Source organism: Pelobates fuscus, chromosome 5, assembly GCF_036172605.1.
Source record: "Pelobates fuscus isolate aPelFus1 chromosome 5, aPelFus1.pri, whole genome shotgun sequence".
NCBI classification, from domain to species: domain Eukaryota; kingdom Metazoa; phylum Chordata; class Amphibia; order Anura; family Pelobatidae; genus Pelobates; species Pelobates fuscus.
In genome coordinates this window covers 342697768-342721611 of record NC_086321.1, presented here as the reverse complement: position 1 = coordinate 342721611, position 23844 = coordinate 342697768, and the positions used below count along the sequence as shown (strand labels likewise).

At 39.1% G+C, this 23844-nt stretch overlaps 1 protein-coding gene across 4 annotated transcripts in view; it reads right to left on the bottom strand.

Moving 5' to 3' along the window:
• PSD3 (pleckstrin and Sec7 domain containing 3) overlaps positions 1-23844 on the bottom strand; it is a 492046-nt gene that overhangs the window by 290047 nt on the left and 178155 nt on the right. For 3 of the 4 annotated variants that reach the window (XM_063455812.1, XM_063455813.1, XM_063455814.1), the window contains 2 exons: positions 20940-21960; positions 17735-18127 (listed from right to left, as the gene is read on the bottom strand). In XM_063455812.1, coding sequence (XP_063311882.1) covers positions 17735-18127; positions 20940-21960 — 1414 coding nt within the window. Of the gene's footprint in view, positions 1-8115; positions 8220-17734; positions 18128-20939; positions 21961-23844 lie in introns of those variants that run through there. The other variant, XM_063455815.1, reaches the window with a different exon arrangement.

The following is a 23844-nucleotide window of genomic DNA, read 5'->3' as shown; positions in this document are numbered from 1 at the left end:
TATCCAGCGTTCGATTTTTTTTCCCTATAGGAAAGCATTGGAGTGCATGCTCCTTAGAGTCCGCTCGTCACGGGTCGTTGGAGGGGGCAGAGCATTGACTCAGTGCAGAGGGATATTAACACAGACTGGGGAGGGGTGGGGGGACGTGAAGGAGGGGGTTGGCAGAGGGAGCGATAGTGCCAGGAATACAGCTTTGTATTCCTGGCACTATAGTATCACTTTAATTTAACTTACATTTCTGCTAAAGAAACGTGTAGCTTTTTAGCTACAAAAAGTACTGCCCCAGCTCCTGCCCAGGTCAATTTATAGGACGGCAACCTTCAGCACTTCATATGTTGTGGTCTACTTCTCCCATGATGCTTTGTCAGCATTATGGCTGTAAATGCATTGTGGGAGATGTAGAACACAACATCTAGAGTGCCAAAGGTTACCTACCCCTGCCATACTTTATATCTCCCTGTTTCATCTTCTCCATACTGAGAGTGTGTGTATTTTTATAATCCTTTTATCGGACAGAGTGGGTTTAATCTTTCAACTCCCTCGAGCTGTACACTTACATTAAGGTTATCTTCCATCTTTTTTTAAAAGGGTCTCCCTGGACTATAAGGAAGGGAGACAATGATTGATGCCCGAGCTAGAGGAGTTGGTCTTTAAGGGATACATTTGTTGCAAATGGTGGATAGATTAAAAAGGGTATGAGCAGGGAAGGTCCTCACCGGTTGGAGAGAAAGTGTGTAGGGATTCTAACTTTTCCTGCCCTCCTTCCCTAATTTGTCAGCCAAATGCCTTGCTTGCGGTTGTGTGTTTTTCTTTGTGTTATTGTGTTGTCACAGCTTGCAGTATTCCTGGCTAGAGCAAATACTGTGGAAGAAAGTGCCATATCGGCTTGGTGGTCGTAGCCTGCTAAGACCTCATGGTGGAAGGCAGGCTGCCCTGGACTCTTGATTTCCAGATTGGATCTGTCTGTTGGAGAAAGACCCCAGCAGCCGACAGGTTAAACGTGTTTTGCTGGCATTGTTAAGCTGATTTAAATAAAGCTGTGGTCGTTGCCCTTGACCAAATATATGGTTCCGTGTGTCTACTGGATACTGGGGCACGAGTTTTGGGTCAGCAGTCATGTAATTAATTCAGTATGTATTGAATGATGACTGTCTTTGTGGAAATACGTTCTGTGACACAGCGCAAAGTAACCACAAAACCTACTTACATGCGTTGACGTGGCTTCTCAATATCACCATATTATTAACAAAGAGGAAGATAAGGGAGGAGAAGTGGAACTGTACAACAATAATTGATCTGAGTGAATAGCATAGTGTAGATCAAAATTGAAATCACAGCCAAGTTCCTGATTTATAATATTTAATTTCTCTTGGAACTGGGAAGGAAACAAAACTGACGTTAAATACATAAATCCATGTTATTGAATGGCTTAAAATAAACATCTGACTCCGATGTTTATTTAAAGCCATTCAAGTCTGATATGTTGCATTTGAATTTAGTTTCATTTCTGTTTAAGAAATGATTTGAACTTTTTTTTATATATATATTTTAAATTCCTATTACGTAATTTACATGTATAAGTTGCGTTTTGAATACAACAGTAATGCAAGATTTTAATCTTAATGAAGAGATACAGAGCAGACTGCAAAGAACAAAATATCTGGGCAAAAGCCATCTAAAAAATGATTTAATAATGAAAAACACCAACAGCCCATAATGCTCTGCGCACCGAGCAATGATTTAAGAGTGCGTGCGCTGTAGTGCTTATGGCGCCAGGAATGCTCCATAACGTCAAAAGGCTTTTAAACAGGGCACTCCTGGCACCATAACCACTAGAGTGTTAAACTATCAAGACCAGTTTTGGCAAATCTAATCACGAAATAGATGGAAAGCCTTTTTCATTTAAAATACAAAACAATTTTTTAATGTCAAAAAGCTCTCTTTCATATTTGGTGCACAAAATATTTTAAAAAATAAATCATATTCTTGAAATGGATCTATCTATGACATAGATCTGCTCAATCAGTTCTGAAAATATACAGATGGATGGAATGAGAAACGTCTATGTACAATCATTAAGTAAAAATCAAATGTTATTGTCTGTGTGTGGGTATAAATAAAAGCACACACAAACACATACATATACATACACAAGACAGTAACATTCAACGCACGTTTATAATTCTCGCAATTTACTTTCCCAATGCATATGTTAATTCTAAGAAAGCTAAAAGGTACTCAGTGCTTTACAGTAAGCAGTTACGGCTGTGTTTAGTATGCTCCAATGATTATGGTATGTAGTTGGATAAAAACGTAATCATAGGCTTGGCCGAAAAAAGCCTACTACCACAGCTGGTACAGTATGTCTAACATCACTATTAATAACAAAGAACAGACTGAGTGGCTGGAGAGCAGGAGGGGCTCATTCATAGTATAGACTAGTGTATGAAATTGACATCTTTATCTGGACACAGCCTTTCTGGTAAAAAGACCAATAAAGAGTATGTATTGTTTATGCTACAAATTGTGATTTCTGAAGAATCCAGAACAGGAATTATCTATCAGTTCTCCAGAAATCACAGTTAACTGTCTTCAAGCTCTAGACCAGGCTTCCCCAAACTCCGGCCCTCCATGATTCTATGAATGAAATAGATAGGCTGATGATCATGGGAGTTGTAGTTCAGCAACATCAGAATCATGGGAGTTGTAGTTCAGCAACATATGGAGGGCCGGAGTCTGGGGAAGCCTGCTCTAGTCGATTAACGGAGAAACATGTATACAAGCTACATGTACAAAAAAAAACTGTTTAAAATCTTCAGAGACACCTCCTGTCATCCTACTCGGGTTACAAAACGGCTCCAGGCCCAGACATAACTGAGAACACAAGCAACCAGCTGTGCTGAAATAGGGGGTAACAATCTAATGTATCCCACACCAGCAGTAACATAGACATTCTACTTTATAAAATATCATAATTAGGCAGATATATTATATATTGTCGTGGTATGGATAAAACAATCGGACCAAATACAGTAAAAAAAAAGTATATATTTTTAGATCACTGTTTAGTAGATATTCCCCTAATGAAAAACATTCAAGCATTAATTATGCATTAAATATTTAAAAAAAAAAAACAGCTTGCAAAACATGCGGCTCTTGTTCTGCAGTCCTTTCAAACCCTCCCCAAGCTTTCTGTGACTGTCCAATCACAGACTTCTCAATACAGGTTAATGAGGCGTTTTTACAAGGCAGGTGTTCTGGGCAATTTCTGTTTCTTGAGTTTTGTTCCACTCATCTAAACAAACCAGGAAGTGACAGGAAATGTGTTCTGAATAACACAGCAATCTGAAGTGCTGTAGGGGTCTGGTGTGCCCTTTTTGTAACCTCCATAGCAGTCAACATATAATTCCTTTATTTGGCCTTGCCACGAATAAGGATGCACAAACACTCTTTATATTCAAATAAGAATGCATCAATACAGGATAAAATGATATGGGTTGCTCTTAAAACCAAATAAACAGAGAGGGATAACTGAATGCCCCCCATCTTACCTGGCACCAAAAGTGCCTATAACCACGTTTACCCATCATGGGATGTATAGTGCCCTTAATGCATAAAAACGGGGGCAAATTGATAAAATCCTTACTTTCCTCACTCCCCTCACATTTATGTTTTAGAATTCTCTTAACCTTTATTTTTATTTTTTACAACACCTGCCCAACTGATGAAAGTCAAAGTGATTGGTTGAACGGTTGCCGTCAATCACACTGTCATTTTTGCTTCCATCAATGCAGCCAAAACGTTTGTAACTTGAAATTGTAAAACCTATCCCCAAATTGTCAAACACAAGAGATATTTCAGATGTAATTTGGTGCTGGGATAATGAATGAGCTCTTCTACTTTGAATGGAATGTTGCCTTTTTTTTAATACAGTATAGCTTAGACTGCATGGCCCCGACACAAGACACGTTTCAAAATTCTGGGGCAATAAAGGAAACTTTTAATTTGCATTCAATTTAAATGTAGTAAATAAATAAACTTGATTTTATTTGGCAATTCACATTCACAACCTAATAAAAATTCTATTAAAGGAAGATATTTATGATTTATGAAAAAATAAGGAGAAGACCAGCTCAAGTGCATTACTAAATTGACTCCTAGAGTGGGTACACTTCCCTTTTACCGTTAGAAGACCGTAAGTTATTTTTACAATCTGCTTTTATTACCTTAAAGGGAAACTATAGTGCTAGGGGAAAAAAGCTCCCTATGGTGCCCTGCTCCCTTACCCCTCCTCCCCCGCCCTCCCACTCCCCATCCACCAAGTGCCCCTTTCACTTCTACACTTTCTGTTTTCATAATTTCATGATTTAGGATTCAAAAAAAAAAATAATTGCAACTGTTATTTAAATTAATTTATAGCATAAACTCTAGCTGTATTTGATGGTTATTGTTTTATTTTGTATCCATTTGGCCATCTTCATAGTTTTTCTCTTACTGTCACTGTCTCTGGTTTTAAGGGGATACATATATTAAACAAAGGAGGCTGCACTCACCTGAACATGCATACATTATAAGGGTGCTGCTGTGGTCAATTCAAACAACATAGAAGATCCAGCGCACGCACTCACTCACTCACTCAGAAATGCCTCTGCCACGTGTTCCAGGATGGGCCTCCTGGCTAACCTCCTGCCGAAAGACTATGGGCCCTTTAAAAAGCCTGTTAAAAGACTGTGTTCATGCCTGGGAACCGAACAGGCGCACGAACCATGGACCACCCGGAGCTTGTTAAGCCATATCATCACCTCTTAACGATTCTAACCGCAGTGTTCCAATTGTTCGTTTTGGTGGCCGCAGTTCGTATGAACGACCACAAGGCGGCAGCCATCTTGTTCCCACGAACGCAGGCAGCGGTGTTTGGGCGTCAAGTTCATGGAACTGAAATCGTGTTTATACGGTTCCTGACTCAATTATCTCTCAGGCAGAGGGGAGGGATTTCCCTATTGTTTTGTATTGGAAAGCCCTTGCAGGGGCTTGTGCATAAAAGGCCATGTGTGGCCTCTAATAAACAGATGGCTTCCCAGCATTAAGCCTTGGCTCATGTGTGGGGGGATTGCTATACTGCTCTTTGGATTACTATACAGCGATACTATCTTGGAGGAGAGGTCTTCCCACTGGGAGCTGGATCCAGGTGTTGGTCCAAGGTGGGAATGGACAGCGAGACCCCAGCCAAGCTGCGGCAGCTACGGGGGCTACAGTGGCTATGGTGTCGGGTGCGGTGCTTATGATACTCGTTGAGCATTAAGAAGCATGATTGGCGAAGGTACCCAGTCGGGGTGCCAGGAGGTCCGCCACAGTAACTTTTTTTAAAAAAATTTTAACCTAGGCAAAAATGATAATTATTATTATGATTGACATTTATATAGCGCCAACAGATTCCATAGCGCTTTACAATATTATAAGGGGGGGATGTTTAGCTATAAATAGGATAATTACAAGAAAACGTACAGGAACGATAGGTTGAAGAGGACCCTGCTCAAACAAGCTTACAGTCTATATTGGGGGTTTATGATGCGTGTGTGTCAAATGTTATGTAATGGTGTAATTTCAACAGAAGTGACAGTTCCCCATTTAAGTGGTTAACTTAAAGCTAAAATATCTTTAAGAAATATCACGGCAGAAGCAATTTGTTCGAGATAAAAATTAGTTTTATACAACAGCAAGTATAAAATAAATAAAAGCCTAGAGGATGGAGGGAGAAGCTATAGTTTGTCTGCTAAATAGTGATTTTTTTTTATTTGGGCAGTGGAGTGCCCCTTTAAAGTGAATGACCATAAAAAATGTCACTGTGATTGTGAAAAATGTGCTTAAATTAAACTATTACAATTACCATTGCGATTTGCAGGCACAATCACATATTTATGCTTTATAAGGTGGCAACACGTCATATATGCACAACAGGAACATTTTAAGGTCAATTTTGTTTTAAATAAAACGTGGTACAGTTTATGGTGCCTTAAGGGCCAGAGCCAAGCAATGTTCGGTATTATTAATACAATTAGTGAAATTACTTTCTAGTGGTCTTCTACACAGTAAGAAACGGTAACATAAAAGTGTGAAAATTATATATATATATATATATATATATATATTGTCACATTATTACTTATGAACCATACACCTCTATACATCATCAAACTGCAACAATTTACAATGGGTACACATTCTACAACTATTAAAATGTTCTCAGTAATCTGACTACAAGTAATACAAATAAATACATACATTTTTAGCAGACTATAATTATTCTAGCGACTTGGAAGTCGGTGAATCAGATAAGACATCTCTCCATGCTCTTAAACAAGCCATTGTGAGACCACTTAAGAGTGACCAGATACTATATATAAATCATAATAGCAGTGTTTAAAATGATATGCTTTCTACACAGCCCAGCCTACAACCGCTTAAAAGCATGTATTACAGGACGCAAAGACCCTGAGATTTTAACTTTTATCTTTAAAAAAAACAAAACAGAATAATAATAATAATAATAATAATAATTCCCTTAATTATACAAAGGCATTCTTAACAATCCTTACGTATGGCTTTATTCACTAAACGGTAGTTTGTAAAAAAAAGTTTAAAAAAATACTGCATTACAAAATATAAAAGTAAAATGTTACTCCCAGCACCATTACCAAATCACTGGTTTGAAGTTGTCATGGTGCCTGGAATCTCTATGTGCAGTGGTTTGCTACGAAACACTGCCCATAAGAAGATTGATCCCTTTGCTTCCAGGAGTGTAATTCCACAACCGGTAGCATCATTGGGGCGTCATTAGCCAGCCTGTAACAATAGTTCTGGCTGATGTCAATTCTATGCATATTTCCAAGCACAGACTTGCATTCATTGGATGAGAGCAGTCAGCTGACGTTCTCAGTCAATGAATGGCGACGGAATCGGAGACTTCTGCAGCCCTGCAGAAGGCGGATGCACATCGCAACCAGCAAGAGAGAAGCCTCGGCGCCTGACAGGACCAGTTAGAAGGGCAAACCGTTCCAAACCGGTTGCCTCATTACTGGGAAAGGTGCCCATGTTTTTCCTGGCATCATAGCCAAAACAGCGTGCTGTGTTAACCCTTTAGACAACTAAGATGAGACTATAGCTGAGATTGACTATTTTTCAACTCAGCTTTGGTCTAAATTACAATTACAAGTACAATTCCGTTTAATGAATTTAAGCCTTAATATTTTTTTTTTTTTTTTTATTATACCTACTATGTAAAGCCTACATTATACATTAAAAAAAAAAAAAGGTTAAACGCGTCCATATGTCTGGTCATACATCTTGTAGGTGTCTGCATGATATGGTAAAATCCAATTCATTAGGAGCCAGATGTCTATAAATAGTTCTTTATTAGGTGGCCAATGCCCAGATTTACAAGAGGTGCCAGAAACGAAACATTCCATTAGGAAAACGTAAACGTACCATAGGGCACGTTTGAAGCACTCAGACAGTTAAAGAGAACATTATTTAGTCTTCATTCAGAGTGGAATGGTTGGGGGGGAAAGGGGGCTTGCATCAATGTAAGACATTCAAAGAATTCCCAATTCCTTATGTTTGGGATAATGCAAGGATTAACCGACATAAATCAAGATAAATAAAAGTTTCATTCAGCAACATGAGGGCATACTGGACTGCTCTTTCTATAATCATTTATTTTATTAAATTGATCCTCAGACATGCTGTTCTGTTGTTAAATCCCACATCTCGAATTTCATTTGTCTGAACACATTACCGTTTGCAAAACAAACAAAAAGTACATAAGCACACTTCTGAGACATTCAGCCCTTATGAAAGATGTTATACGCACTGGTCATTCTTTTAGTGTAATTTGTAGATGCAACATAAAATTATGAAAACAAAGACATAAGATTTTGAAAACACACAAAAATAACATTTTCTAAAAGATGTAAACTAAAATCCCAAATTAGAATGGGTTCTCAACTGGCAATAAAGCACAAGCATTTCACGGCTTCTGAGCACATTGAACGAGATGTGCATAGCAGATGTATTAGAGAGATGTAAAAGAAAGGATTTGTGTAAAAGAGAAATTACCTTTGTCACTAAAGCATTATGAACATTCATCCCATTTTAAGGAAACTCCTTTTCAAACTTTCCACTTGCGAGCGTGCTGGAGTCAGGCTCTTCACTGTTGCTATTGTATGAACAACAGATACAAAGATGCACGATTTGCAATGACATTTTCCCAGAATGCCCCCACACTGCTCAGGGCAAGGATCAGAGCTTAAAAAGTTAAAGGACTTCCCATCTCTCCCCTCCCTAGGAGCCCCTCCTTCCTCCTCTCATTCCAGCACCCTGTGACCTCCCTTCTATCCAAGAACTTCCCTATCAGGGACCTGACTGCACTGACTGCAGAAAAGTGAATGCCTTTCACAGCCCATCAGTTTCACTGTAGCCTGTAACAAGCTGCCTGTAGCCTGCAACACTGAGAATGCAAGAGTTTAATACATAAAAAAAACACTATTGTTAAAGGGACACTATAGTCACCAGAACAACTACAGTGATTCTGGTGTCTATACCCTGTCCCTGCAGGTCAGAGGTGGCTCTCTAATTAGACGATTTAGGCGGTCGCCTAAGGCCTTGCGCTGATGGGGGGCCTCGAGGCCACCTAAGTCGCCTTAGGGCCATGTCTGGTCCTCGGTCAGAGACTGAGGACCCTTTACTCAGCGTGTTGTTTATCTGTGCATGCGAAGTAGCCAATAAGATTTACAATAAGAATAATGTTCTGCTCCACAATACTATGGGCATGTAAAAATTCAAGTTATTTATGAAAAGGTGAGTTACATATACAACAATTAAGAAAAATGTTGTAAGGCCAGTTGAAGGCAACTTGTATTGTATGAAAAAAGTGACAGAATGTTAAAGTGTAATGTATCAAAAAGTAAGACTGGTTGGAAGGTGCACATTACACTATGTAGCCAGAATTATATACACCTTAATAGACAGACCGCTACAGACAGGATCTCTTTTTTTATTTTTGCTTTTACTTATAATTGATGCAATTTCAAAATGCGAGTAACTCTAACACTGTAATATTAGTTTGAATCATATGCTAATAGTTTCATACTTTTTAAATGGCTAAATTATGTTAGGACAGTCCTAATTTTGGACACCATTTTGAACTTTTTCATGAAAGTCCTCAACGAGCTCAGTATGAGTGTATTTATATACAGCTGCCTGACGCTATTCCAGGGTATTTCTAGCTATATGATCTTGTTGTAACAGTGCTCTTGTTGTCTGCTGTACAGGGCAGTCTGTAAACCTAGTGCAAATGCATGCTGGGAGACCACGGGCCCTTTCCTGGCTATATACGTCATGTGTACCTGGAATGCCCTCTACTGTGACGATTTTGTATCTCCCATTGGTATGGTATGGTACAATATTGTATAGAAGGATCTAGTTCAGAATAATCAGAGCTCTGAAAAAAAAGTCACATCTATGACAGAGACTTGATTCTTCATTTTGTTTCCTTATTGATGCCTAGTATATTGGTATAAATGGGATTCAAGTGTTTAACCTCCATACTATGGTATAAACGTAAAGCATACCTCCCAAGTTCCTTGTCCCTGCAAGTGGGATGTCGGTGGGTGTAAAGGTGGGTAGGCCTGAATTGCATCACTGTGGCCAACAAGAGGGGGCAGGTTTGCCTGGAAAGAGGGAAGGTTCTCCTGATGCAATGACAGGTCAGCCTGGCATGAATGCACGACAGGCTGCCTGTCAATCCCACAGGCCACCCCATTGATGGCATACAAGGGAGCAGCACACATCTAATGACAACCACCTTTGTGTCTCTTGCGCTAATATATCTAAACCGTGTATCAATTATATACATTCCTCACTAACTATAGTTCATTGGAGTGCTTGTGGTGCAAAAAACCTGTGGGACAGGTGAACTTGCGCAGTAACATGTCCCTTTTCAGGTAGCAATGAAATGCTGAAAGGCCTGGGGGCGGGCTAGTGACACTTCTGAGGGAGCAGATACAGTCATTATCCTTGGGCAGTACCTTAGGTAGATTTTTTAAGAGATACTAAACTTTCTTTGGGTATATCAGTTTAAAACACAGATCAATATTTTCATTCAACAAAGCTACAGATCGCCCACCGTTATCAGTGAATATCCAAAGCCAGCATACAATAGTAATTCACCAATGGGAAATCCTGTCTCATTCTTAGTTCTCTCGGGGCTGCTTAATTCTGGTCTGTGACCATGTGCTACAATGAGGGCCCGGTGATAGGCTGAATGCCTTTAGTTCCATAGCAGCAAAAAAGGCTTTTCTAAAACATTTTGTTGTTAAATATATGCTTTTAAAATAATGGATTGAGGGGGGGAAGATTACAGATCGATTGATGTAATTAACATACCAATGTTCTTTATTTAATTTTGTCACGGTGGAAAGGCACCTGTAGGTGATGGAGCTCCAAGATATTCGCCGAAGTGGGAATACCAGTTAAACTACAATTAAGGTTATAATTCAAGAGGCCCTGTTTACGTACTAATGGCTAGGGTCAAAACACTTGTTTAAAACATTTTGGACACACTATTATTAGTGTAATTTATATCTGATTCTAAATCACACTGTAAGAAGCCAACTCATTCCTAGCATACTTTAACAAATATTCCGGATGAATAGCTGAAAACTAAAATGAAAAATAATAAATTATAAAAATATTCTCTTTTGAAAGACACCGTTCTAGCTAGATATAACACATACAGAACCCTGTAAGATGTTAAAGGCACAGTCAACTCTATATGTAGGTTTTACATACCTTATGAGCTCAAATGTAAACAACACACAGATTTTAGCATGGTAAAAAAAATTTCACATGTTGAGACACACGCTGAAAGATAAACCTGATGGTGTAACAATACTGTATATAGGTTTTTATGTAATATTTTAAGGAGCCGGATATAAAACTTTTACAAAAAATATTAAAAGAACACAATGGGAACCAGGAAAACGTTGACGCATATTACAGTTTATTCAGGGCTGATCCTGGGCGGGTGCAGGGGGGTGCACAGCACCAAGGCATTTTGCAGATAGAGGTGCATTGCCGTGGAGTGCAGCAGGAAGTTCCGTTCCTCGTCTTAGGCCCGCCCCTTGTATTAGGCTCCCCCTTTCGCACTCGGCGCCTTAGACCATTAGCCATCAGGATTCCACTCTCCCTGGCCCAAGATAAATCTCAGGGAGGGGGGAATACACTTGTGGGGTTTTTTTCCAGCCCCTTAACTGCAGCTCTTATGCCCCACTACAGCCCATAAACACCCCCCTAAAACAACTTAACCCTCTCCTACAGCCCCTTACTCCCCACTACAGATCCTAATCTATTTAGGCACAACGATGAGACTGATTAGCTATTTTGGAGCAAAGATCGAACTAGGAACAGAGATAGCACTGAGATTGGGCACAAAGATGGCACCAATAAGCTTTATGGTGGTAAAACTGGCACTGCAAGAAGTGGGTAACATGTTACCTGGTGAAGTGGGGAGGGGCCAAAAGAGGTGGTCTATGGTGGTTTCCATAGAAAATGGGTGTGGTTAAAAGTATTATGTTATTAAAGGGGAGGTGTTAGTGATATAACCACACCCACCCAGGGCACCAAATATATTACACCCAGGAGTCAGTGATCCTAGGATCGGCCCTGAGTTTATTAATAAACGTAATTCAAAGCTGGTGCTAAATTTGCAAATCGTTCGCAGAAACGCATAATAAAATGGTTGGCTAAAGAGTCCTGTTCCTTTTCCTTTTATTCTTGGTTTGGGGTTGCCTGTGTGACTTTTGTCCAATTCGAGGACTGAACCCTCTCTTCCCCTGAGTTCACTAAACAGACTGATAGCAGCTGCATTGGTATATTCTATATGATGAATTGGTGTATAAGCCACTTATACCAGAGGTGCCCAAAAGGTAGATCCCCAGATGTTTTAAAACTACAGCATCCATGATGCTTTGCCATTCTAAAGGCATTCCAAAAGGCACGCAAAGCATCAATGGGAGTTGTAGTTCTACAACATCTGGGGATGTAACTTTTCGGCACCCCTGACTTATCCCACAAAAAATCGGTAAGAACATGGGATAAGAACAGATCCCATAGGCTAGAATAAGAGGCTTCTGATTGGTAAGCTTCTTCCTGGTGAGGAAGAGGCCAGCCTATAAAGTCAACATTTTGCTAATTTATTATTATTATTAATATTTATTTATTTAGTAATTAATATATTTTTTAAGATTTTATTCCAGACAAATGGCACATACAATAAGATTAAATAAATGTACAATGGTCAGACTTTTTAATTTCTTTTTAGGTAGTAGTCTTCAATACATTATTAGGGGTTAATTTTTACATACCTCCCAACATTTCAAACAGACCAAGAGGGGACATTTTAATTTTTTTTTGAGTGTGGGCAGGCGCGGGCTGTTCTGAGAGACATGATGTGACTTACTAATAACAATGTATGCAACTGAAATATAACTTGGAATGAGATCAATGTATCTCATTTACACAGACTGATTTCTAAACACATTTATTGTACTTTGAAGACCCAATACTGTGAGTATTATTGCTGTGGAACTCTGACTCTCACACACCAACAGCATGGAGCTCTTAGAAAAATGGATATTAGGATAGAAAAGCGGGACAGAGAGATATGTGCTCAAAATAAGGACTGTCCCTCCTAATTAGGGTCACTTGGGAGGTATGTATACAATGTAATGTACCAACTGAAAGTTCTACACCAACTTTGTGCTTAGCTACTAGACACGTATTCGCATGAGGATATTGATCTCAATTCTCAACAATGAGGCAGATAAATAATACAATCATACTTCTAACAGCTTCCTTCCTGGAATATTATTTCATTCACAGGTCGCTCGTCAGATACCACTAAGAGTACTACTTCTTCTTTCTAGACATAAATGTCATAGCAGCAATGTGTTAAAGGTAATGCCGCCATTCATAGAACATACTACACTATTTAGAAGGCCTGTATTAATTAATAATCTCTGCCAGTATAAATTGGAAAAGTAATTTACAAAAGCTGTCACTGAAAGCGAGTATTAATACTGCATGTGGAGCAGAGAAAGTTAGTGTCTGTGGATACACAACACGTGCGCTCTGACAGTGACTGCTAGCTTGTGTACAACTTCTGCTCTTTAGTTTCGGTTTGGTTTCATGTTTTGAGGCTTACCCAGCACGAACCCACACTTTTCTCACACACAGAGTGTATAAATGGACTGTCAGTGCATTGCCTCAATATACGAACATATATTCCTGACACTTTACTTGTAATAATGCCGTTTAGGTGACTGGCGTCCCTGTCATCAAGGTAAAAGGTGACTTTATTCACCTTTTTCCTGACCCACGAATGTCTCCTCGCAGCTGGTTCTGCTCCGCCCCGTGGCTGAGATCAAACTTGATAATCCGAGCCAATGAAATGCTTACCCATAGGAACCACGGGGGCCAGGATGTGTTTTTAAAGGATCACGGCGCCTGACAGGGCCCCTGTTCAGTGATAAAGCAACAATACCCATAGGGTGGCACTAAGGCCATGGGCCACCAAATGGGCCCCTCATACTGCACCGTTGGTAGTTCTGCCACTAAGATGGATTTTCTTTTCCTCCCTGGCAACATCAGTTTTGTGCAATTTTTGATCCTTTGTACAGCGGTTAGAGGGGGAAAAAAACAGAAGCCACTGCGGTTAGAAATTCATGTCCCAGCAAAGTGAGTGCAAGAAGTTGCCTTCCCTTATTGGACTAAAACTCCTATCATCCTTAATGATATTCTGGCTGATGGGAGTTGACATAATAAAATAGTGAAGTCCCCAGAAGTTGTCAAACTACTCTAAAATGTTTTTCACGACTCACTCTAGGAGGGCACTCCTGGCACCATAACCCCTAAAGCAGGCTTTGGGGGTTATAGTGCATGACATGTTTCTTCAATTCTGCCAATATTCACCTTTGTAAAAATACTCTAACAATTGCAATAGTTAAATGGTTCCTTTGATAGGCACATTACACTGTTTTATGACATCACAAGATGAACATTCTTGTAAAGGTACCAAGACTCTGTTGTCATGGTGACTATTTCAAATATCAACATGACCTGCTGTTACTTTGTTTACAATGCAGCTTTAACCCATCAAACGCAAAAAGGGTTAAGAAAAATTGAACTTTTTTGAATAAAGCATCGGGTAGCGTGAATAAATGATGGAAAACGCAGTTCGGTTATCATTTGATGAAAATGTGTTTGATTTACTAGAAGAAAGAGAGAATATTTGAGGTTAAATGTTTACAAGCCTTGTTCAGAATGTATTTGCACCATGTGAGTATTACACAGTGTTGCCAAAAGAACTACTGTATGGTGCCATGTAATTGGGCCTTTTCATGGTAAATTAACCATATCCCATTTGCCAAAGGCAGAATAGGCATGCTTGCATTACTACACTGCAAAATCACTAAAACATAAAACACAAATAGGGTTTATTCACTAAAGTGCAAACAGTTGAGAATTCAGAGTGAAGTTCAAATTTAAGGCCACTTTTTTCAGGGCAGCAATTTTGGTATTAAAGGGATACTATAAAAGAAAGGAATACAAAGCTGTATTCCTGGCACTAAAGCTCCTTCTGCCTCCCCTCTCCCTTTATTTACTTACTGATCCCAGTGCCGATGTCCCTCAGCACTGGTTCGGGGCTTGGCCTCCTCCGACGTCCCTCGACAAGAGGGAGCTAACGCGCATGCGCGGCAGCTAACGCACATGCGCGGCAACTGCCGCGCACGCCTTAGGCCACCACATAGGAAAGCATTGAATCAATGCTTTCTTATGGGGAAATAGCTGACTCTGGATGTCCTTATGTCCCAAATAATCTGAAGTGGTCTGGGCGCCTGTAATGTCCCTTTAAATTTAAAACCCACATTAAATTCTGACAATTCTCACGTTAGTGAATAATAACCCTGAACAATTTAGACAGAAAAATATTTAAAAAATAAGCCTGCTCACGCTAACATTTGCCCCTTTTGATGCAAATATATGAAGAGGCACGTTTTGCTTTAATTTCATGTTTTTGCCCTGGCAGTTTCCTTATTACTGGCAAACCGGATATTTATGACCCTTTTAATAAAAGTATTGGGGATTTCTATATATGCTTTTATACACAGATATTCATCTAAAGGCCTACATGAATAATATGCTTAATAACAACACAAACAAAAAACAGAATTAATAATATATAAATGTATTTAACAGCATACATTCAAACAAATCTCCAAAATCAAATAGTTATGAGTTTTTACAAGGTCAAAATATAACTTTAAAGCATCACATACGTTAATTTGCATTATAGCTGGTCTGAAAGTCTCGGGGGCTTTTGTACAGACAGTTTGAGAGCTCTGTATGTCATATACTCATCATTATAGATAGAGGCCTGTCCACCACTGTGTGGGTCCACATTATGCTACTAAGGCCCATCCCTTAAAAAAATAATGTAATACAAAGCAGGCTAGAGACACAGCTGGATCTCATAACTTCTGTTGGACAAAAGTGATTTCAGAAAGCACAGAAAAGCAACATACGAACATCTACACAAATCTAAAACAACATTAAAAAGGGAAAGGTGTGATATGGATCAGAACTTACTAATATGAGGTCCTGTCCTTGTTTGCAAAACAAACGGGAGACAAGCACGCACAGACACCCAGGTCCATAGGTGCTGGTAAAAGATCCCCCTTTCTGCTTTCACTCATATGTGGCTTCCTCTGTGAAATGGGAACTAGCCCTCCCTTGCAGACACATCAGGCCAGACAATGCAATGACTCTTTCTGCTCATTCTATGAAACACTCATTTGAAACAACATGCTAATCAATTAGATCCTTCATTATAAGCCACTGTCAGATCAATGGTTTAGGTTTCCCGGCACTTAATCATTCGGGTATTACCTTGGTACAGGCACAGAAGAGTTTGACTTTCAAACTCTATAAATGCTTTCCTAGTCAACGCATCAATAAAAAGGAATATCTTACGGGGACATGCTAAGCATTATAAACGCACAGCACAGCGTACTAGCTAGGGGGCTATGTGTCTTTGGCACCGCTCCTTGGTTTTCTGATGGTCACACTGGCGGACGCTCTTTCAATCCGCCATTCCATACCTCCCAAAGAATGTGCTATTGCTGTTATTAAACATGTCCTATGGTGTCACAGATCATGCATACGTATTATGATAAAAGTCTAAACAAACTCTTCCAGGAATCAAACTGTGTTATTAGTAGGTAGCTTGACATTCATTCACACACACTGACCTTCCAATTAATTGGGCAGACCAGACCCCTTTACGGGCAATGCAATTGCCATTAAAGTGCCATTGAAGTGATTTGCATCGCTGGCCCACCTCCTTTTACCCTGTCCACTAACGTTCCGTTTCACAGGATGCCGATGTTGATTGGTATGAATTTGATTGAGAGATGAAAGTGAGAGATTAGCGTAGGGTATGTGTATTCTTATAAATGCATTCTGTGAGTTTACCCTTAGGCACCACCTCCACCTGATAAATGAGACTTGGGAGGTATGACTGTTTTAGTGTTTTCTGCCAATAAAACGCTGTAATTAGGCCCAGCGTAATTATCAGCACCAGGTCCAATGGGCTCTTAATCCAGACCTGTTATTGCACTCAATGAGTCAATGGCTTACGGACATCATTCTACATTTGGCAACATTGGTAAAATGTTACAGTCAATTCTGCAAAAAATGAAAATATAATAGCTTATAGAATCAATTATTTTATAACCAAGAGTAAAATGAAAATTCGAAGTAAACCCAGCATCGTGTGAAATAAAATGCACACATTCTTTTACATCACAAAATACAAGAAACAAGTGAAACTTCACACACGTAAATGAAATACCGTACTCCAAAAACAGCTGAAACTTAATGAAAACCAATGTTTAAATAACTCACAACAAGTTAGAATGAAATGATAAGGTGAGAAGGAGTCATGCCGTTATTGTCGATGTATTGAAAATGGCTGGCTATATAAACAGTGAGCAAGTACGCGTTGCCTATGATGAACATAGATTTGTATTCTACATCTGTTAAATGCTGACAAAATCTTCTAAATATGATCGTTATATCTGTAATGCAAAGTAGAATTTTATCAGTTCCCCCGAAATCATTACACAACTTCTTTCGACTCAAATGAAATACCCTGGAAGACGACATTGAAACTTACAACTGGTTTCAAGTATGTCCTACAGAATGGAGTTGGCCTATAACTCAAAAATGCCTTTGTTACATTTTGCCAAGTCCCTCTCATTCCCCTAGGATGTACTTGAAAACCAGAGTAATCTGAATGTGCCTTTCCTGGTTAAATACTTTGTTATTATTATTATTATTATTATTATTATAGCTTTCTTCTACTCAAGATCTTTTTAACTGGGACTAAAAGGGGTTGAAAAAAAAAGGACCAGATGAAAAGTCCCTACAATAAAAGTTTAAGAAATATAATAGATTGTTATAAATAATAATTTCATCCAGATTTAGGAATGTCAGTAGCCCCTATGATTACCCTTACAATGCTGCCCAATGTACAGCAACTATTCCTATTTATCTTCATAATATTTGTGTACAACTTTGGCAAGTGAAAACAGAATGCACAAGAGTGTCATCTTACCTTCCTGAGAATACCAGCTCCTCAGTGTTTTTAGGAAACTCTATTCCGGTGACTTTGTCCAGGCCGTTGATAATGTCATTACAATAACCCATCGTTATTCCGGTGCCAGAATCAACTTTGAGAAACTCCTGCTGGCCATCAGATGCTGAGCTCCGCTCCATAAAATGACTAGTTTCCTTGATCCTCTGTTGTATCATTGGTGTGAGTGGCATCTCAAAACTGAAGAAGCTATCAGGCTCATAGTACAAGGTGTCCAGTGATTCCACACTGTAGTATAAGGAGGTATTGTCCAGTATGTTCTCAAACTGGGAACTGTACAGGTCAGTGGAGTCCTCCGAACATCTCTTTGACCTGAGAAAGTCTTCTTGTGGATCTTCAGCTACAATCCTAGGGCTTGAGCAGAACAACTAAATTAGTTTTTGAAAATAAAAACTAGACTGCCTTGAGTTGCCACCTTAAAAGAAAACAAGCTCAGTTATACAGATGGACTTTCAACGATACTTGTCACTTTTTTCAGTAACTTCCTGCTCAGGAAGGATTCTACAGTGCAGTCACTAAAGGGAATTACATAGCAATATTGGTTTAAAGAAATTAAATTACACATATACATGTATACAAATAACTTGAGATGTATCTATTTTCTTCTTAACAACCTCACGCATCAGCAAAATATTAGTCAGTGTATTCTTCTCACTTCTCCAAATATTTTCTTTATTACCAATAGAGGAATTTAGCCTGAAACCACAATATTCTCCAAAATTACCAGCTCTATAGTGTAAAACTACACAAAAAAAAAAAAGCAAAGCTGTCCTGAAGAAAAAACACGGATCAACTCAAAATGAGAGAAATGTTATCAAGCACCATTAGATATATATAATAAAGAACTAGTGCTCTTAACTGGAAATTGTGGAAACAGAAAATCATTTTAGTCTAAATTAGCCGAGCAGGAAACATAGCTGAGTTATTCCAATCAGGATGTGGAATTCTCTGCCTGAAGAAGTGGTTTTATCAGAGTCCATACAGATGTTCAAACAGCAGCTAGATGCATACTTGCAAAAAAACAGAATATTCAAGGATATAATCTTTCAATGTAGGGTAATAACTGCTTGATCCAAGGATAAATCTGACTGCCATTCTGGAGTCAAGAGGGAATTTTTTTCCTAGTTTGTTGTAAAATTGGAAGTGCTTCAAACTGGTTTTTTTTTTTTTTAATATCTCCCAACAGTTCTATATTTGTTATGACAGTCATGATATGGAGCTGCTCTCTCAGGCTTGTTGACTGGTGTTCCACTTCTGAAATGTTCCCAATACTAACAGAGCAAGTGCATCAAAGGACTCCCTCAATATCACTCTGCACGTGGGCATCACCATACTTCCCAACATCACTATGCCATGAAGAGGGGCGCTGGTGTAAACCGCTCACTGACACCATCCAAAGAGGGCGGACCTGCCTCGAAAGGAGCAGGTCCGCTCTGAGAATTGCCAGGTCAGCCTGGCATGAATAGACGCCAGGCTGCCTGCCAATCAAACAGGATGGCCCTCCAAGAGTGGACAATGCAGGGAGTACAGTTTCAGTGCTCTCTGCAGGGTCCTGGTGCCCTGAACATAGAGCAAGTGCTTCTAATGATGAGCTCATGCTACACTTTCAGGGACAGTTCTCAAGTGTCCTCAAAAGTGGGACACCAGGGAATGAAGTTAGGACGACCCTGGGACGGCCATGAAACTATATCTCTGGAATATCGTCGAAATCAAAAATGTTGGGAAGCATGCATCCTGGTGGGGCTGCCTATCAGTCTGGCATGTGAAAATTGCAGGCTGACATGTCTTTTATTGCGTCCCCTTCCCCCCCCCCCCCCCCGACTATTTTACATCCATACTCCTTCTAATACAGGTAACAATTTTGTCACCCTAGGAAGAACAGTCTAGCAAGATGAGATTAGGCTAAAGGCTCTCTGCACCACAATCACTACACCTCGTTACTGTGGTTTTGGGGATAGAAAACTAAGGGTAACAAAGCAGTGTTTCTGTTTTTTGTCAAACTGTTTTCCGGTATCTTTTTGAAATCAGAGTTGCCGCCAAGATTACAAAGAATGTTACTTCTTCATTATCAGTACACATGGTTTATGCCACCCCAGCGCTCTCATCCTATCACTGCCATCCATATTTGTTAAGAATCATTACCAATTTTATGTAAAATTTGACCTGTCATGCTCATTTGGGAAAAAAAGAAACATGTAGATTTGCCCTTTCTCAGAACACAAATTGTATTCCCAATACAATATTATTCACGATGTAAATTCTACATGTCAAGTATGCGTAATTCATATAGTGTTCCTTTACCAGTTATTACAAACGACTGTTATCTTTTATTTATAAGGACCATCATATTCTCTGTGCACAGAAGACACGTGACATCAATAATATATCTGGAGAAATGGTAGTAACTGGTGTTCTCAATGGAGCGTTTTAACTCGTCACCACTAACCAAATCCCAAAAGCCACTGAGCTCCTAGAAAGGTCACTGTTGGATCCTATATGGCTCAGCTATTCTATATAGTAAACTATGTATTTAACACTTTCAGGCTTCTGAAACTCTATAGACTGACCTCTTTGTTATGTGACCTGCAAAGTAGTGTATCATGTCCTTACAAAGATGGTCAGGTTGGTTAGTTTAAGTAAGACAGATTTAACAAAGCAATTGTTTTATTTTAATGCTGCAAGTAATCGCATTTTATATATCAGTGGCATACAAAAATTACTCTTTTGTTTTTAAGGAACTTCAACTGCAATAATATCAAGGTACCTGTAAACACATTTATCTTAAAAAGCAACTATTTCCTAGCATAATAGTACTTGCAGTTCTACCATTGCTGGATAGGTACCTGCTGATTAAACCTGCTGAATAGCATTTTCTGTAAATCTATTTATCAAAACTCTCTGCTTTATTCTGGGTACATAATACTAAGGCAGGGGTAGGCAACCTTAGGCACTCCAGATATTGTCCCCAACATCTGGAAGTTTGCCAACACCTGTACTATAGCTTACATACCAATGGCTTGAGGGACGATACACAATTCTATTATTTTTTACTGTTCGGTTATAGCATTTCAAACATTACTGAAGATTCTAATAGTGACCATAAAATAAGTACCCAACACTGGAACTCCCCAAATATGTTAAAATTGTTTTTGAATAAATTAACTACCTTTGGAAAAGTTGTCCTGACACCGGCAGTTCATCTGTTTCCTTACTGAAGACGTCATTGTCTATCCCATTATGCTGCTGAAATGTATTAGATCCAGAGGCTGATGACTCCTTTATTCCCTTAGTCCTCTCTGAGGTTGGAATGTGATTGCTTGTACCTGTTGATATAAGTGATGTTGTATCCATATGTTCCCCATCTGCAGGAGGAGATTTTTTATCCCATGTTTCTACCATATTTGTTTGTACCTTTGAAGCACATTTACTATAAATAGCAGCACTTTCAGTATATACCAGTCCTGCTGGAGATTCCCCTTGAGAGGACCCAAAAGTTTCATTACCATCAGCCTTCTTCCGTGCACAGCTTTCCATTGCATCCCGTTCCATTGGAGTGCTGCCGTCTACTACGACTGCGGGTGAAACTTGAATACTAATATGCTGTGATTTTGGAAAGTCTGCAATTTCTGTAATCTGAGATAATGAGGATTCCGACAGAGATATTGTTTCTTCTTCAGAAATTGCAGCTAGCTCCCTTTCAACGTATAAGTAAGATTTCCGTTCTGCGGGGGCTACTATCGTTAAAGGCGATTGTGAGGTTTTCTCTTGGCTTGGAACCACCAGGTCTTCTTCTGCTAAATTAGGACTGGCTGTGGGATGGTCCAATTTGTTCTCCTCGGTTGAAGATGGGAACACATGGTATGAATTGCCATCATCTAAGGCCTCTGCATTAAGCTGTCCAGATGACATCAAAGTTTTTGAAGAACACTGCGTATCCATACAATCACCTTCTAAACTTCCCTCTCTGTTCTTCTGCTTTTGCTGCACACATGGCTTACACTTTTCCGTTAAACAGTCATTCTGCATTAATGGGCCAAGTTCTTTTAGTTCTTCTAAGCATGGTGCTGGTTCTCCTACAGAGCCAGTCTCTAATGGGTCATTCTCTCTGTGTTCTGATGTCCCATACTCTGGGAACTCATTTGTGACACTAGCCGTCTGTGGGAGTAATCTCGTGTTACCAGGGTCATCTGTAAAAAAAAAGAAAAAGAAAAAAAAAAAAAAAAAGAACAAACTAATTATATTTTGCTCACAAAAAAAGAAAGAACAAACTAATTATATTTTGCTCACAGAAAAAAAATCACTAAAAAGAGAGTTTCAAACAATATACGTCCTCAAACATCTTTATCCATATTTATACTAAATATTGCAATTATTCTTTATTAGTTATTAATTCAATAGCTGCAAATCAAGTTTTCCAATAAAGATCCAGTTTAACGGAGTTTGAAAATATAACAACCATATTAGAAATGTGTAAGTCTAAGTATTGTACAGCGCTGCGGGAACTTGTTGGCGCTTTATAAATATTATTAATAATAATAATAATAATATCTAAAATCCATTGATTCCGTTGAGGAAGAACATCAAAGCATAACCAATGTGTGGCAATTATGACAAGAAAAAAACTTTAGAGGGAAAATGTTTCCCTAAATACAGAAATAACACATTAAAAGTAAAAAATAAACCCTTTATTTATATCTGGGAGTTATAACGGACTATACAATACACACGCTGAGCAAATAAAAATGAACTTATTATACATAACGGTTTATAAAGAGGAAAGTTTACTGACTGAATAATTACCATTCTTATCCACTAGAGGGCTCTCCTGTACAAAGACATGTATTTTCTTTTTGTTGTTTATTTTAGAGTAACGCGTTTTTCCATGTTTTTATTCAAGCAAATAATATTTTAAAAAGTCTACAAGTGAATATACTGTCAATATTTAAAGGAACAGTCTAAACACCATGACCACAATATGCCGTTGTAATGGTTATTATTATTATGTTATTATTTATATATAGCACCAACAAATTCTGCAGTGCTTTACAATGGGTGGACGAACAAACATGTAGTTGTAACCAGACAAGTTGGACACACAGGAACAGAGGGGTTGAGGGCCCTGCTCAATGAGTTTACATGCTAGAGGGAGTGGGGTAACGTGACACAAAAGGTAAGGAGAGTATTAGACTAGTGACAGTTGCAAGAGAGGAATCATTCGGGAGCTATTAACAGTTTAATTGATACGCTTTTATGAAGAAGTGAGTTCTTAGTGATTTTTTGAAGGAGTGGAGACTGGGTGAGCATCTAACGGAGGAGGGAAGCGAGTTTCACAGGAATTGTGCAGCCCTCGAGAAATCTTGAAGGCGAGCATCAGAGGTGGGAGTACGGACAGAAGATAGACGTAAGTCTTCAGCAGATCATAAGGGCCTAGACGGGACATACTTGTGTATTAGGGAGGATAGGTGGGAGCATTTTAAATTGAGCCCTATATCTTACAGGAAGCCAGTGTAGGGACTGACAGAAGAGTGTGGCGCGGGCGGTGCAGGCGAACAGGAAGATGAGCCTCGCCTCCGCATTCATTATGGACTGTAACGGCGCAAGTTGGGAGCACATAAGACCGCTGGTTATGGTGCAATTAGGCTGTGGGCACTGTCCCTAATTCATGGCAAAACCATTTTTGAGCCACTTTGATCCTGCTTTCCTGAATCGCAAATGTGGAAGTTGCACTTTGCTATTCGCAAGACAACCTTCCTCCATATTTGGATGGCATTGATGGCTGAACAGACTGGTGACCTTTTAAAGGATAGGAGAGAATGTTTGCAATATTGCTGAGATGGCAATATAGAAAAAAATGTAAGTTGAGCTTTCCTTTTATCTGAAATTTGTATTATTCAATGGGTGCTCTGTATGAATGCAGTGCTTCTCTCTTCATTGGAGGTATGGTGTGAACTCTGTTCTCTCTGCAAATATAGGCCCCTTTTGAAAAATTATTTTAAATGATTTCATATTTTTTTTATAAACTTTGAAAAAAAAATTTCCCCAAAATATTACAATATTAAAAAATACCTTGC